The 15,212-nt window shown below is 40.9% G+C and overlaps 1 protein-coding gene across 2 annotated transcripts in view; it reads right to left on the reverse strand.

Annotated features, from left to right (window-relative positions):
• Positions 1-115: 115 nt before the first annotated feature.
• Positions 116-15,212, reverse strand: part of SETD7 (SET domain containing 7, histone lysine methyltransferase) — a 31,852-nt gene continuing 16,755 nt past the window's right edge. Inside the window, exons 4-8 of one of the 2 annotated variants that reach the window (XM_038398916.2) lie at positions 12,869-13,058; positions 11,126-11,207; positions 9,803-9,920; positions 9,488-9,645; positions 116-5,379 (exon numbers count right to left, since the gene is read on the reverse strand). In XM_038398916.2, coding sequence (XP_038254844.1) covers positions 5,199-5,379; positions 9,488-9,645; positions 9,803-9,920; positions 11,126-11,207; positions 12,869-13,058 — 729 coding nt within the window. In that variant the 3' untranslated portion in view covers positions 116-5,198. Of the gene's footprint in view, positions 5,380-9,487; positions 9,646-9,802; positions 9,921-11,125; positions 11,208-12,868; positions 13,059-15,212 lie in introns of those variants that run through there. The other variant, XR_005292494.2, reaches the window with a different exon arrangement.

Below are 15,212 nucleotides of genomic sequence, written 5' to 3' on the forward strand. Positions count from 1 at the left end.
TCCAAACACTAACATTAGGTTACTTATCATACTATATACATTGCCCGTTTTTTTAAGGACCATGTTAGAGCTAAACAGGAAATAGTGCTTTTTCCCTTTTTTTTTTTTTTTTTTAAAATAAAGTTATCTGGTACCATTGGACCAAATTGAGAGGTGGCCTCCAGAGGCATGTATGGGCAGAAAGCTTTAGGATACATCTGTTGTGCAGATGAAATAAAGCCACGAAGAATCTGATCTGAGGAATCCCGTACCTCTGACCACCACCAATGTCCTCTCCAAGGGGATGTCAAGTCAAGTGAAAGTGGTCAAAATCGGAAGCTTTTCAAGGCAGAGATAATGCCTTCTTGTGTTTTAATACAGCCACTAGTGCAATGGGGCTGCAATCCTGATTGGCATTTTCGGGTTCTACTGCAATATAAGTGACACCCACAAACAGCAGCTGGGACCACACTGTATGAATCAGTAGGGTCCAAAGCCAATGGAAAAGGGAAGCAGATGGGCTACATCTACCTCTACCATAGACATCCAGTGGTAGCTAGAAGCAAACTAGGTGCACTGGCTATTCTGTGCCTGAAGCACGTGGTGGTTGTGGATCCCCCTGGCAGGCCTGCTGAGTTCTCTTGTTCCTGTGTGAACACAGCAACATTATTGCGGCTCTGATCCCTTGTTTGGGATTGTATAATGGTAGTCTCCCCTTTAATTTTAGCCTTTTAAGGCTTAAAACTCCATTCACTCCAAATGTCTAGGTTCTCACACCACAGATCATCATAGAGGTGGAGATCATCATCAAAGCAAGGTCCCAGATGATCTTTTGACTGTCTGTTTCACCAGTGAGCAGTTAAAAGTAGATCAGAACTTCAGAAAGGCAGAATGAAGTAGAGAATTCATGTAGTCAAATCTTTCTAACCCATTCCACTTTCCACTCAGATTGACTAATGGTGAGCAAAACCCAGCTCCAACATGATTTTGATTTTCCAAAATTATCCCAGCTCAGATTTGTCATGTTGACTTTTGTGGATTAATTCCTCTTAACTTGAGCAAAGCTCAGTGTGACACCCTCTTCAGATTTGTAGTTAAAATGGCCAAAACCAGAGGGAGGTTCAACAGATACAGGGATGCAAGGTGGGCAAATTATGGCATCAGAATCTTGTGGAAACCCCTTAGAATCCTTAAAAGGCATGGTGTGTTGAGCATGACTAAGAAAACAGCCTAATCCCATTTCCCTGTTCCTGATGTCCACAAAATACACCTAGCAGCTAACATTACAGTTCAGAGCCCTTCTTCTCATGCTGCTTCAGCTCTTCTACAATACTAGGTCTTTCAGCAACCTCAGGTTGAAATCAACCTCGATTTCTCTAGTTTCATGAGAGACTTGATGTTAGCTCTCCATAAACTACTGGATTCCTGACTACAATGACAAGCTGCTGTCTTGGCAGTGCTAGGTCCTAGCCAGATTACCTAGCAGAAAGAAAGGCGATCTAGGGCACAAACCACCATAGTATTTAGGTCGAGGACTGATTTGCAAACTGCTTTATGTGCTGCTCCTTCATAAGGAGGAGCTGGGGCAATCATCTTATTACAGAGACTTATTTATGGGAAGATTTTGCAGACCCCGATACAAACAAGGAGGCTGGAATTGGAGTCACACCCAAATCACAGTGAGAATCTAGGAGGGGACTACATATTCTGCGTGCCATCCTCCAGGAATAAAGAATACTATGCCATGTAGTCAAGCAGTGTTCCCTGGACAGCATGTGTCCCTATCTGTAGTTCATTTGCCTTCAATTTCTTGTAATAGGACATGTCTTTGCCAGGCTCTGAGCACAAGAGTTTGCTGTCCTCATGTGAATCTAACTATTTCGATTTTGGTTTATTTACATATTAGCAACCCAGTAAATGTATCCATTCTCCTGTGGGTCACTTTACATAAAGACTACTTGCCTAGAACCAGAGAGAAATTTTCTGTATAGGTCTCTTAAGTGCCACTACTCACAACTCATTCCACAAAAATATTTTACCTGAAGGTTCCACAAGTTTATCTGCAAGGTCTAGAATGGATTAATAAGTTAAACTGCAGGCTACCCATGTAATTCTGAACAATCAAAGGTTACTGAGCCAACAAGGCCATTGAAACAAATGAATATATCAGACTGCATTTCAAACCAAAGTCAGTGTCCCTGTAAAAGAAATGGATATTCACACCAGCTATTTCCAGTCCCCGAGAGCCCACAGGAGAAATGAAAAAGAATCAGACCTGACTCAAACAAAGAAGTTAATGTTATGTGTAATTGGGGAAGAACCAGCAGGAGGATCAACAGATTCTAATGGAGCAGGGAGAAATAGTATAGCAATGTGAAGAGAGATACTAGGCTTTTGCTTATCATGATTATGGCAAATTCTCAGACTTCAATATACTCAAATCAGTACTTGATAATATACTTGCCCAACACCAAAATGAATGGCTTTAGAAAAACAAACAAACAAACAAACCACAATTAAGACCATTATTTTGGCAACCTGAGGGCTTAATTCTCTATTTTTGCACTACAACAATCAAGTCTGAAAGCAGCAGAAAGCATTTGTCTAATGTTTGCCTTAAAAAAGGAAACAGATCACCTCCATGAACGAAGTTCATGGGAGACAGCAGAGGCAGGAATCAAAGTGAAGCAAGAGGACTGTAGCAGACAGAACACCTTATACAAGATTTTCCAAGTGACATGGAAATGTAAGCAGCCTCCCTATGGACAATTACCTAGAGTAAGTCAAATCAGTTTGCTATTCATTCATAGCAGGAGTTCAGCCAGACAATTTCTGTTCCCCATTGAAACACAACCCAAATTTTCAAGATCCTTTCAACAGTTTAAAGGAAGACATGCCTCTAATAAAGCAGCAGTTACGCCTCAACATTGCGATGCTCTTAAAATGTTGATTTGTGTGGAGGCAGGAATAGTTCTAACATTCATATTTCCTTTTGAGAATCATCTGCTGAAGTGTTATTGTCAGTCAGCCTTTGACAACTCTCCACTATGCGTGAGGATCAGTTTGGTCTCAGCATACTCAAGCTGAGTCACCAAAATATCATCTGTGTAGGCTACCTGCCATATATGAAGAAACACCAATGTGGCTACAGTCTCCAGAGTGAAGGAGTGGGTGTTGAAAAAGCCTGCATTCTGATCTTTGCTGGGAGAGTACCATGGAACCCAGGGCATAGACCCACAAACTGAAGATTAGCTTCTGTGCAAGCCTAAATGTCAAAGTCCTGAAAAGGCTTTGTGATCAACAATTGTATGAGCTAAATAAATAGAACCCCAAATTAAAGAGGGCCTTACTTAAAATTCCCTAACTTTGTATGTACATCACATTGAGGATCCTCACAGCATAAAATAGCAACATCATTCTTCTGTGTCTTTGGTCCATCCAATGCATTTTCTAAAAACATCTAGTTCTATACTGTCACATGCTTTTCTCTATTTGAATTGGAAACCTGTATTCATACTAGTTTTCAGATCCAAGAAAACTGGATGAGTAGCTCTCAACTCTTAAAGCAATAGATCAAAGATGCTACTGCTGTTGTTGAAATTTAGGTCTAATTTTCCCAAAAATTTTTGTATGTCACACACACACACACAATTCTATACTCATTTAAACATAAGCATATTGAAAATGCATTTTAACTGTTCCTGAATTACTTAAAACCCCCAAACAAAAAGGTCAACATAATTGTAGATCCCCAAGAAGGCCCGGATTATCTAAACTGAAATGGTGGCTTTATTAATCTCTGCTACAACATTAGGCAAGACTTGTTAATTTCCAGATGAATGTTCAGGAGCCCGTTATCTGCTGAAGTAGATCTATAAACAAGAGAAGTTGACATTTTCTAAATGTCTCTTAACAATAGCGACTGATGTTTTTACATTAATTGTTTCAGTCTTTCAGTAAAACCCCTTTTGCAGTTGCTATTTGAATCTTAGTATGTCACCTATCACTAAACTCATTTACTATGCCTCAAAATGAACAAGACCAGTATTGACCATATTCTCTGCAGATGTTACACCAGTGGAGACGGTGACCCTCTATACTAACCCAGGACTACCTTCTGCCTGCAGATGCATACACTTCTACTGACTTCAAAAGAGAAATATGCATTCAAAGACAGAATTCAGCCTTAAGAATTAGTAGCTCTGGTAAGTGAGACATAGAAAAAAGAAGTCCCGCAGACAACATCCAATGCTTCCTCCCCCCCCCCCCCCCCGAACATAGGTGCTGGAAGTAAGGGTGCTGGCTTAAAGTGTTGTCCATCATATAGATGGTTTACAGTTTGGTACGATGGCTCTCCGCACCCCACAAAATAGTTCCAGCACCCTTGTTCCTGAATGTCAATCTTAAAAATAATAATAAAATCAAACCCCACTTTCTCATCTTCAAACATCTTCATGCAAATACATGTTAATTCATGTGCGATCATAATTAAACAGTGTATCCCAGCCCCAAAGGCCAAACAAGTATTTGTTTTGGACATGAACATCACTAAAACTATTTATATAAAACGCCACAAAGATCTATACACAGCACTCTCTTCAAGTACACAAACCTTTTTCACTTGTTAGAAAGGTTTTCTCCTGCAAGAGAGGACTTGTAGAAAGAACAACGCTCAGATAAGAGGACCAGGGAATTAAAAACCCAGCCTCCCATACACCAATAAATAAACTGCTCTATTGCAAGATTAAGATCAAAGGTTTAAAAAGGCAAATTACACTATTAGAGAATATCAAAATATCATCATAATCACAAATGGCATGTATGTAAAAATGCAGTCGCACAGTAATGCCTAGGCCGTAGAAATAGTAACACTGAAGTCTGCTGACTAAAAGTGAATGATCTTTTCATTTTCGGTCTAACCTTTTGGCATCTTTGCATATGGTGCAGAATTAGATAAAAGCTACTAAAAATATCACACTGCCTTGTATAGAATATTTAATAATTCTTTCAGATAAGACTGGTGCAACACTAGCTAATTTAAAATCTGCTATGAATAACACAAACCTAGTTAGTATGCAAGAAACTGGTTTTTAACACTGAATGAGAGGTTATGATGCAACAGCATGAACAAATCCCTGGTTGTCCAGTTTTCAGTATAAAGGTAGTGCATAGATCAAATTTTCTATTTCAGTTTGCTGAACTGAGAATTTTCCTGCATTTCACTTCTGCTGGGCAGCCTGGAAGGCTTTCAGTTCCACCTGGTACCATTCTGGTGCTTCTGGCCCATTCTGCCCGATGGGATTGTGATCATATCCATAAGCCACCGTTAGTTCTTCATCCTTCTCCACAGCCCTGATGGTGCGTATACACTTGACTGGGCCAAAACGAGGATGAACAAACCTAAACAATGAGGAGTATGCATTGTAAATTTTAAAAATAAATAAACAAACAAAACAAACAAACACTAAACCTTCACATGTAAATTCACGATCCCCTGCCACACAGATTTTTTTAAACCCCGCTAATTAATATTTAAGCCATCAGATCAGTCTTGTGTCTCAGAGTTGGTTGGCACTTAGCAATATTTATGAAACCTTGATTTACATGAATTAAGAATTTGTTTAAGGAATTACTGCCTTGAACTTCAAGACTTACTCTGGTGTAAGATTTAAAAAAGGCTTCAAATACTGCGTCATGTTACATCAAAAAAACAACTTTGAAACTATGACTTGGGTATTCTCAATATTCCTGTAAGATATTTATGGTCTCAAAAAAGTAGTGTCTGATTTGTGCAGGACTTACAACTACCTTCATAATAGGACAACAATGAATATTATTTGCAACAGGGGAAGTCAATCATCCATGTTTATCTACTACAGGTTATTTACTAAATGTTTTACAAGAGCACACTTCTGCTCATCTTCCCCAGGGACTTGCTGTAAGCAAGGCAGTTTTTTAATCTCCAAGTGTCCAACCCATTATAGTTGTAGGTAACAAAAGAGTACTAGAACTTCGGGGGGGGGAGGGAACACCCCAAAACTAGTTTTTTCATTTTTTGTGGATTTTTTTTTTAAGCTGACAGCACTTTGTATAAAAAAAGATTTCACTGTTTCCCATGAACAGTCAACATTACCCAAAACTATTTTTAACTGTCAATTTTTTTTTTTTTAAGTGCCCTCCCCACCCCCCGAACATAATGCAGAAATTTAAGAACCAAAGGTCTTGGGCTCAAAATCAGGCAAAAGAAAGCCAAGCAAGCAGCACTATTGCTTATTCATTGTTCACGTGAAAACAAATATTGACTGGATGTGTAGAATTCACTCAAGAGATGTGAAAGAAAACAGTCATGAGCTTTTTTAATTTGCCCTTCCTGTATGTACTATTTTATGTCTAGGTAGGTTGATTCAATAAGTTCAAAATATTATCACTAAATTAACAGATTCTAAGGGTGATCACCTAGTCCAGGGGTTCTCAACAAATTTTTTTGTGGCTTCAGAATGCGGCCACCAACTCTTGCTGGTGGCCGCTGTTATAATTTTAACTAAAATTCCTAATTAAGTTTAAGACAGACACAAATATGCACGTATACATGTCCAAATCATTAAATTTTTTGGGGGGATTTTTTGCAGACAAAAATATAATGTACACTTGTCTCTATTCTTTATTAGACCTGAACAGAACAGAAACACAAATAAGCTGCTTTGCACGTTCTTGTCTTTTTTGTTGTTTATTTTGCTTTTTTTGGTTGCTTTTTTAAAGACTTGCTAGCTAGTAAGTCTGCTGCTGTGAAAAGGGATATTAAACATAACTTTTCACAGCAGCAGATTTACTCAGCCCTGGCATGCCCAGGAACAAATCAAGCCCTGGATGGGAAGGTGGGTAGGCAGGCAGTGGGGGCCAGAGCGATGGGGAGAAAGGATGGGGGGGTTGAGGGAAGCAGTGGGGGCTGGGGGAATGGATGGGGTAAGCCCAGAGCTGGAGCCTCCTGCCCACTCCAGGGAAGGTGAGAAACTCACTAGAAACCTACTCGTCCAGCATTTGTCTCTAGATGGGGGGCAGGACCCAACCCCTGCTGGCAGCCTTGGAGGTGGGGTCACTGCTTTGCCCCCATCACTGCCCAGGAGATTGTAGCCACAAGAAAAGCTCCTGGTGGCCACATGCGGCCGCATTTGAGAAACGCTGATCTAGTCTGACTTCCTGTATAACAGAGGCCATAGAACCTCCTCAAAATAATTCCTGTTTGAGCTGGAATGTGTCTTATAGAAAAAAAAAATCCAAAAATCCATTAAAAATTGCCAGTGATGGAGAAACTCCCCACTTAAATTGTTCTAGTGGTTAATTACCCTCATTGTTAACAGTTTGTGCCTTATTTCCAGTCTGAATTTGCCTAGCTTCAACTTCCAGCCATTGGATCTTTTATACCTTTGTCTCTTAGGCTAATGAGCCCTCTTATCAAATTTCTGTTCTCGATGTAGGTACTTACAGACTGATCAAGTCACCTCTTAACCTTCTCTTTGTTAAGCTAAAATCAACTGAGCTCCTTAAGTCTAATCACTATATGGCATGTTTTCCAATCCTTTGATCGTTCTCAGTGAGGGCTGCCTTTGGGGGTGCAGACTCTGGGATGGGGCCAGAGATGAGGAGTTCAGGGTGCGCGGGGCTCCGGGCTGGGTGGGGGAGTGTGGGCTCTGGAGTGGAGCTGGGGATGAGGAGTTTGGGATGAAGGAGGGTGGTCCAGGCAGGGATTGAGGGATTCGGAGGGCAGGAGGGGGATCATGGCTGGGGCAGGGGATGGGGAGTGGGGAAGAGGCTCAGGGGTCCAGGCTCCGGGCGGCGCTTACCTCAAGTGGCTCCCGGAAGCAGTGGCATGTCCCCCATTCGGCTCCTATGCAGAGGCGTGGTCAGGCAGTTCTGCACACTGCCCCGTCCACAGGCACTGCCTCTGCAGCTCCCATTGGCACGCTGGAGGGAGCCATTGGAGCATGTAGGAGCCAGAGGAGGGCTATGTGCTGCTTCTGGGAGCCGTGTGGACCAGCCCCCGACCCTGCACCTTGGCTGGAGCGGGGAAGGCCCCAGGTCCCGCTCCCCAGCGGGGGCTCGAGGGCTGGCTTAAAATGGCTTGCCCACCCCTGTGTAGCCAGTGTTAATGGGTGCCATAAAAATATTTATTTATTTATTTGCTCTATAGACCATTGCAGAGGCACTTGAGGCTGTGCTGAGGAACTGGCAGGGGCTTCATGCATCTCCCATTTTCTTGCCCCCCCGCCCCCCAACATCAATAGGATTCTGACCATTTATTCCTAGAAGATTCCCGGACATTTGGAACATATATCATACGCAGCGATCAGAAGTGGTGTGCAAAAAATCACTGAAGACAAATAGGGAAATGTTGAGTTTAAGACCTTTACAAGTTTGGCTGAAAATATATGTAATTATGTTGTTAAATTGGCAAGGATTCAGAGAAGAGCACCCCCTCCCACACCCCAACCCCAATTTTGTGAGCATTCATGGCCTGCCATATAATTTCTATTCCCAGATGTGGCTCTCGGGTCAAAAAGTTTGCCCACCCCTGTGCTAGCATAACAATATTCCTATTTTATCTCTGCCCATTCTCCCAATAGCATTTAAAATGTTGGAACCCTGAATAACTTCTCTCAGATAGAAAAGGGGGGCAGGGGGAGTGGAGGAATGTGGGGGTGCACATAGCTGTTGGCATGGGGGGAGAACGGGGGACCCTGTTGTGGGTGGAGGGGAGAGTATGGCCCACCCAGAACTCCTGCCATGTAGGAGGAAAGAGGACCCTGGAATCAGTGGCACAAAACCTCTGGAGACCCTGACATGGGAGAAGGGAATAGGGGCCATATAGAGAGAGTCGCTGGTGTTTGGAGGAGGAAGTTGCGAGGAGTCCCTGGAAACAGAGGGGGAAAAGGGAGGGATACAAGGAGCCCCTGGTACGTGAAATAAGTTTGGTCTATACAAGCTACAAAGCATATGCCCCTTCCGCCCCTTACTATATTGGTTTTAAAATATGTACATCCTTACACATTTGTAAATGTCAACAGTTTTTCAGCTACTAAAGAGTACTAGAAAAATTCTTATTTTTGAGGCTTCATGTTCCAAAATGATGCACTGTAAAACATTCTCTGTCAAATGCTAGGAGTGAGGCAGCCATGGCCCTATCCTTGGACAGCTAAGATTCATGTTTCAGCCAAGGACGCTGTATTTTGTGTATTTGAGAATCAATGGTCAGACACAAACGCATAATAAACATGCAATATAATTCTAAACCTGAACCTGCCCTAAACGTTTAGAGATGTTGTGTACCTGCAGTGCCCACTTGGTGCAAGTCTCAGCTCCAGTACATAAAGACTGCACGTGAACCTGAAGAAAGACTCTTGGATCCAGAGAGTACATCCGGCCATCTCAAAACATTGTACAAGCGCAGTGCACTATAGTGCAGCAGTCTCACCTCTGCAGTGTTTGGTCTGAAAAAAAGGCTAATACTTACGGGTCATAGATGCAATTAGGAGTGAAGGAGTGGTTGGCCTTATGCCCCAGTGAGGCACAATACTTGGTGGCGTGGTTGTAAGGCTCTGGCACATCTATGACTGTTTCATCATCCAGGGCTATTGTGTTTTCATTGAGCGCCCAGTCTCTGCTGTCCACCTGATTTGCAAGTTAAAAACGCAGCATGTCTGGTCACCTTTTATTTGTTTTCAAAAGTTCCAGTAAGCACACTCAAAAAAAATCTTACATGAAAACAGTTTTAAAAAAAAAAAAGCAATGAAAATTCAGACTGGTTCTATTCCGCCTGCCGCCTTACCTCCTGGTGTGTAATTCGCACTCCATTATAAAAGGACATAACCGTGTGTGATCCTGCTGCTATTTTAGAAAATAATCCTTCACCAGCACTGGAAATGAGAGATGCATCAACATACACCCTAGAAAATAAAAAGAAAGGGTAGAAATTGGATATTTTCTCGTTGTCACGTTTGCAGTCCTCTACACAGTATTATTACTACAGCTACTGTGCAGAGGTTAGTCGTTCATGCCCTTTAGAAAATACAAAAGCAAAAGAACCCAAGACCTAATAACATTTTATTATTAGAGAAACAGGAGGACTTTTCTTGGGACATAGTTCTTAGGAAAAAAGAAGTTACTTCTAATTTCATTTTATTGTTCAGATGACCACCATTTTCCAGTCTCCCCCTAATGATGGTTAAACATGCAGGGACCTCCAATCCTCACTCCATGACTAGTCCAATTGAAATTCAATGGGACTACTCATATGTGCAAGGACTACTCACTTGAGAAAGCACTCTCAGGATCAGGCCCTAGAACTCCACGTTTCTAAACAGTCACTAAGAACCTTTTGCTACATCACACATTTAGATGTCTGCAATACCAGAAGAGGAAGATTATCATCAGGTATACAGCAAAACCTTGTAAAATGAATGGCATTAAGGCAGTGAAGACAAGCAGTTCTACATGCCGTACATTGAAAGCATAAAAAGGTCATGTTAGTGACTGACTGGAATCCAGCATTCTGTAGAGAAACATGGCATGTCAACAGTCTCCCTTTCCCCAGGGCTTTGTACTTTATTACATAATAAACCCAATCCTGCTCACTTTATTCTGGTCAACAAGACTACTCAGATGAGCAGATTTTGACCTAACCTTAATCGCTATGCGTGGCATACGCATCAGTTTGAGACTGATTCTGTCTTCTGAAAAAGGGAACAGTGTATTTGCACCAGATCCTTTAAGATGCTGAGCACCCTCAACTCCCCTTGAGCTTTACCTCATAGGTAGGCCCTTAATGAAGAGTTCTGGACTTCACTGAACGTGACTTTGCAACTATATTTTTTTAAAGTCACTTTCAAGATGTTACCCAGAAGTATATTATGTCCATGTTCTGTCTACTAGATTGCCAGTTTTTCCATGTAAATCCAAAAGAAACTTCAATTCAATTAAGTCGATGCTCCACATCAGTCAAGTTAAAGGCCCAACCTGGCAAACCCTTAGATACCTGACTAGTCCTGCAATTGTTCGTATAAGTAAGGGTTTGCAGGATCGGGTCCCTAAATGCACAGCAGACCAAGAAGTTTACTGAAAGATTTTTAAATGGGAAAAAGAAAAATTCTACCTCTCTGACTCGTAAGGATCAGGAAGAAGTGCATTTGTAGAAATGCAAGATGAAGTAGATTTATCAAAACTGTATACGGGGCCTAAAAATAAATCAATACAGGAATTAAATTAATGGACAATATTAAAAGCATTTCTCTCTTTTGTTAAAGGGACAAGCATTCAAGACATTCAAAAGCAAATTAAGTCTGAAAGCTAATGAGATGAACAAAAGAAGAAACATACTTAAAAAGGATATTACATAGAGCTGCACTGAAAACAAAATACCTGAATCCTCAGCCAGTTACTCCTCCTTGATTTTTCTCCTCCCAGGCAACTGAAAATAGCATATTTTATATACAAGAGCTTAAAAAAACAACCAAAAAAACAAAAAAACCAAAAACAAAGAGGATCTCTCTGATTATTAAAATTAGGGCCTATTTTTTTTTTTTAAATGACTAATGGTTTGTGTGCCCAACTTGGACACCTTACATGGGCCAGACTTTGAGGAAGTGCTAGCATCCACCTTCTGACAGTTAAGCCCTTTATAAGTCTAAATTCTTGCACACTTGTATAATCAACTGTCTGATGTAAATTTGCCCCAAAATAAGCAATGCAGGTGGAAAAGGCAGGGAAAAAGCTGAGTATTTTAAAGTTTGATAAAAAAGTTGTTGTCCATGGTAACCACGTTCTAAAAATGGATCTCTTCTTTCAGCTTTGCACACAGAGGGTAGTTGTATCCTATTTACAAAGCACAAACTGTACCCTCTCAGCTAGATTTTCTTCTTTTTAATTGTGCTGTGCAAAGGTTTATCTACAATGTTTAAAAACAAAAGGTCACTGCTGTCCTCTGGCCTGTTTTCCCCCCTTTTTCCTAATGTTTAGGTTATTTCCAGACTGTTTAAGTACATATATCTTTGGGGCACAAAAGTAACAGTGCTAGGATAGTTCATATTTCTACTAATGATCCTTTCTTGTCCACAACTGTAAAAATATCTACAACAATTAAAGAAACACGCCAAAACACTAACTGGTCAATTCACCATAGCCCTACACCCTAATCATTTACCGCAGTACTGAATTGGTGTAAGATACTATCATTCTTACATTTAGCATTTTACACCCACACGCTGGTGTGAATGACTACACAAGTTGCAGGGAAATGGTGAATCAGATTCTTTCTTTTTGAAACTCATTAATCCTGATGTCTATGTTCCATGCTCTCTATTAATGCAGTATCTAATGGCACCCAACAGTGTTGGTACTGATTTGTACAAACAAACCCAATAGATAGCAATACAGTTAGGATTGAATCATGACCCTTCCTTGCTTGTTTGTTTGCTCGCTCATTTTAACAATACGTCTGTCAACACGAAGAATCATTATAAGCTAATCTTCCAGCTGGCATGGGGAAAAAAGTGAATTTAAGGAGTGAACTGGATGGGGCAGATTTCCCAGACTTTTCCTCAGCCTTCCCCCTGCGCTGTAAATTCCCACAGCATTTCTGCATTTTTCAGAGCAGTGGACAACACTGGAAATACACACCCACCCCACCTAACTTATAAAAGTCCTCATTAATGTTCTGTAACAGAAAAAAAATCTGGTGTTCTCCCCAATTGATTCCTCCTTACCAGTCAGTCCTTACAAACCCTCAAGGGGAATATTCAGAGTATGGGGACTGAGGTGAAGAAAGAGAATGAGACACACAGACCAAAAATGATATTTTTTTTCGTCAGTGTATAAGCTGCACATCAACTGAACTTACTGCCTGGTATCAGTTCAAAGTGTGGCTTTCCCTCCTCTACAGATGTAAGAGTTGCCAGTTTTGCTTCTATCATTTCTCCATCTATGAACCTTCCATAATATGCAGTCTTCTCATCAGGGTACACATAGGCTATTTTTTCCCCCGTCATCTCCCCTTCTTCATTCACTTCTCCTACAAGGCTGCCTCCATCCTGAAAGTGTCCAAAAGAAAAAAGTTTTTAATTATAATATATGATAAAAGAGCTGGCTATAAAAATAAAAGTGTCGGAGAAGTTCCTTCATAGTTGTTTACCAATAGAGTTAAAACTAGTTCGTAAGGAATCTATATAGCCTTGATTAAAATAAGACACTTTTATTCTAAGCTAAGTTTGTCCACACACAGATGCACACTGAAACAACAAAAGGTGTGAATTAAAACTCATTTCATTATTTCAGTGCCAGGAGTAATTCCAATCAATGGAATTACACCAAAAAAAAAAAAAAAAAAACCAAAAAAAACCAAACCAAACCTGGTGTAAAATCTGAATTAGGCCTTCGGTCCTGTAGGTAAGTAGAAACCACAAGGACTTCCCTTCCACTTGAAACAAACATTGAGATTTCAAACAAGTAGGGGTAGCAGAGCTAGGCAGTGGCCCAGGGCACTAAAAACCTAATGATCCTGCCTTGTCACATTTTGCAAAAATGGTTCAGTGCTGGGGAAGCGGGAATATGGGGGGGTGGGAAGAAGAGAGAGGAGGAGGAAGAGGAGGAGGAGAAGTGCTGCTTTGTATATTGTTATATGATGGTACATCAGAGGACTGAAGCTTATAAAGCATTATAGATGTATGTATATTGGAGATCTGGGAAGTAATTAGGAGTGGCACTGGAAGGAATGAACAGAATAAGAACTACAATGGAGACAGTAAGAGAAGAAACTAGAGAAAAGGCAATGAATTTGGGGAGAGAGAAAAGGGGACAATGGAAAGAAAAAAACATCAAGAAAACTGGAGAGGTAGGGAGAGAGTGGAATACCAAAACCACAGAGAGAGTGCCTTGTCAGTTGCAGACTTTGAATCACCACTTCCAGCATTCAGGTGGAAAGAAGTGGCAGGAGCAATAAATAAGATCAACTCACCTGAACAAAAGGAAAGAAAAAATGAAAAACAAGAGACTAAAGAGAATTACAAATAATTATTTTTTACTACCAATGCTTCCAAGCAGCATTTATTTTTCAAAGTTTTCCATGGAAAAGACCCCAAGCCACCCCACCTCCTCCATCTCCTGTTGACAGCTCCCGGCAATGTAAGCCCCTTCCCTTTTCAGCTCTTCTTTCTTCCACCCCAACCATGTCATTTCAGTGCAAGATACTGTTGCTGTGCCAGTGTCAGTCCAGAGCTACCTACAAGAGCTTACCTACTGAATACCAGGGAGCTTAAATGGGTTATAACTCCCAACTGTTGAGTATATTTTGCTCCTTCCAGCCCCAAAATTACAGCTCATCAAATTTTGGGGGAGAATTTTTCTAGGCTTGGCTTAATCCTTGCTGGCTGCAGGAATGCCATACAGAGACACACTGGATTATGTACCATACTGCCCAACTACAATGGTTGTAGAGTTTCTAAGGCCTAGTCTTCAAGACAAAACTATCTTTAAACATGGGTATGGCTTAATGATGTTACAGCATATTTTGACAACAGCTATGTTTAAACAGTTATTTTTGGAGCAAAAATGGCATCTTAGAGATCACTTCTCATCCTAAATTCCATCCTGACAATTAATGCTAGCCAGACTGTTAGGAATGAACTTTCCAGGACTTGCAGCAGAGTTCTATCATTCGGAACTTGAAGGAAAAGTATGCGACCTTCATGGCAAGGTGTATTTAATTTTTTACTTTCACTTGCACTCTGTTCTCGATCACAGATAATTGCTGTTGGCATTTCCCTGGCAGCCTCAAATGTAGTTTTAGTTACCTAATTCACAGACTGGACAGTAGTAAGTTAGGTTTTTAATTCCTCTAAGAAATACCCAATGGTCACAGCATTTGAGAGGCACTATATATGCATACAGATGTAACACAGGAGACTGCCTCTTGCCTCGAGAGAATTCAATCTACTGGGTAGATAATTGTGTACAGAAGTCTTCCACTCCAACACTGCCTTTCATTTTCCACACCCAAAGTTCTTAGGGCCTTTGCAGGCATGCTACAGACAAATGTGCTGTACATGGTCACTTCAGGCCCTACTCAGCACTTACTCAGGCAAAATTTCTACGGACTTGAGTGGCCTGAGCAGGGAGTGCTGAATAGGGCTATTCATGAGTTTAAAAAAAAAAAAAAAAAAAAAAACGGACCACTACTGTACAGTCTA

This window comes from Dermochelys coriacea, chromosome 4 (genome assembly GCF_009764565.3).
Source record: "Dermochelys coriacea isolate rDerCor1 chromosome 4, rDerCor1.pri.v4, whole genome shotgun sequence".
Classification (NCBI taxonomy): domain Eukaryota; kingdom Metazoa; phylum Chordata; order Testudines; family Dermochelyidae; genus Dermochelys; species Dermochelys coriacea.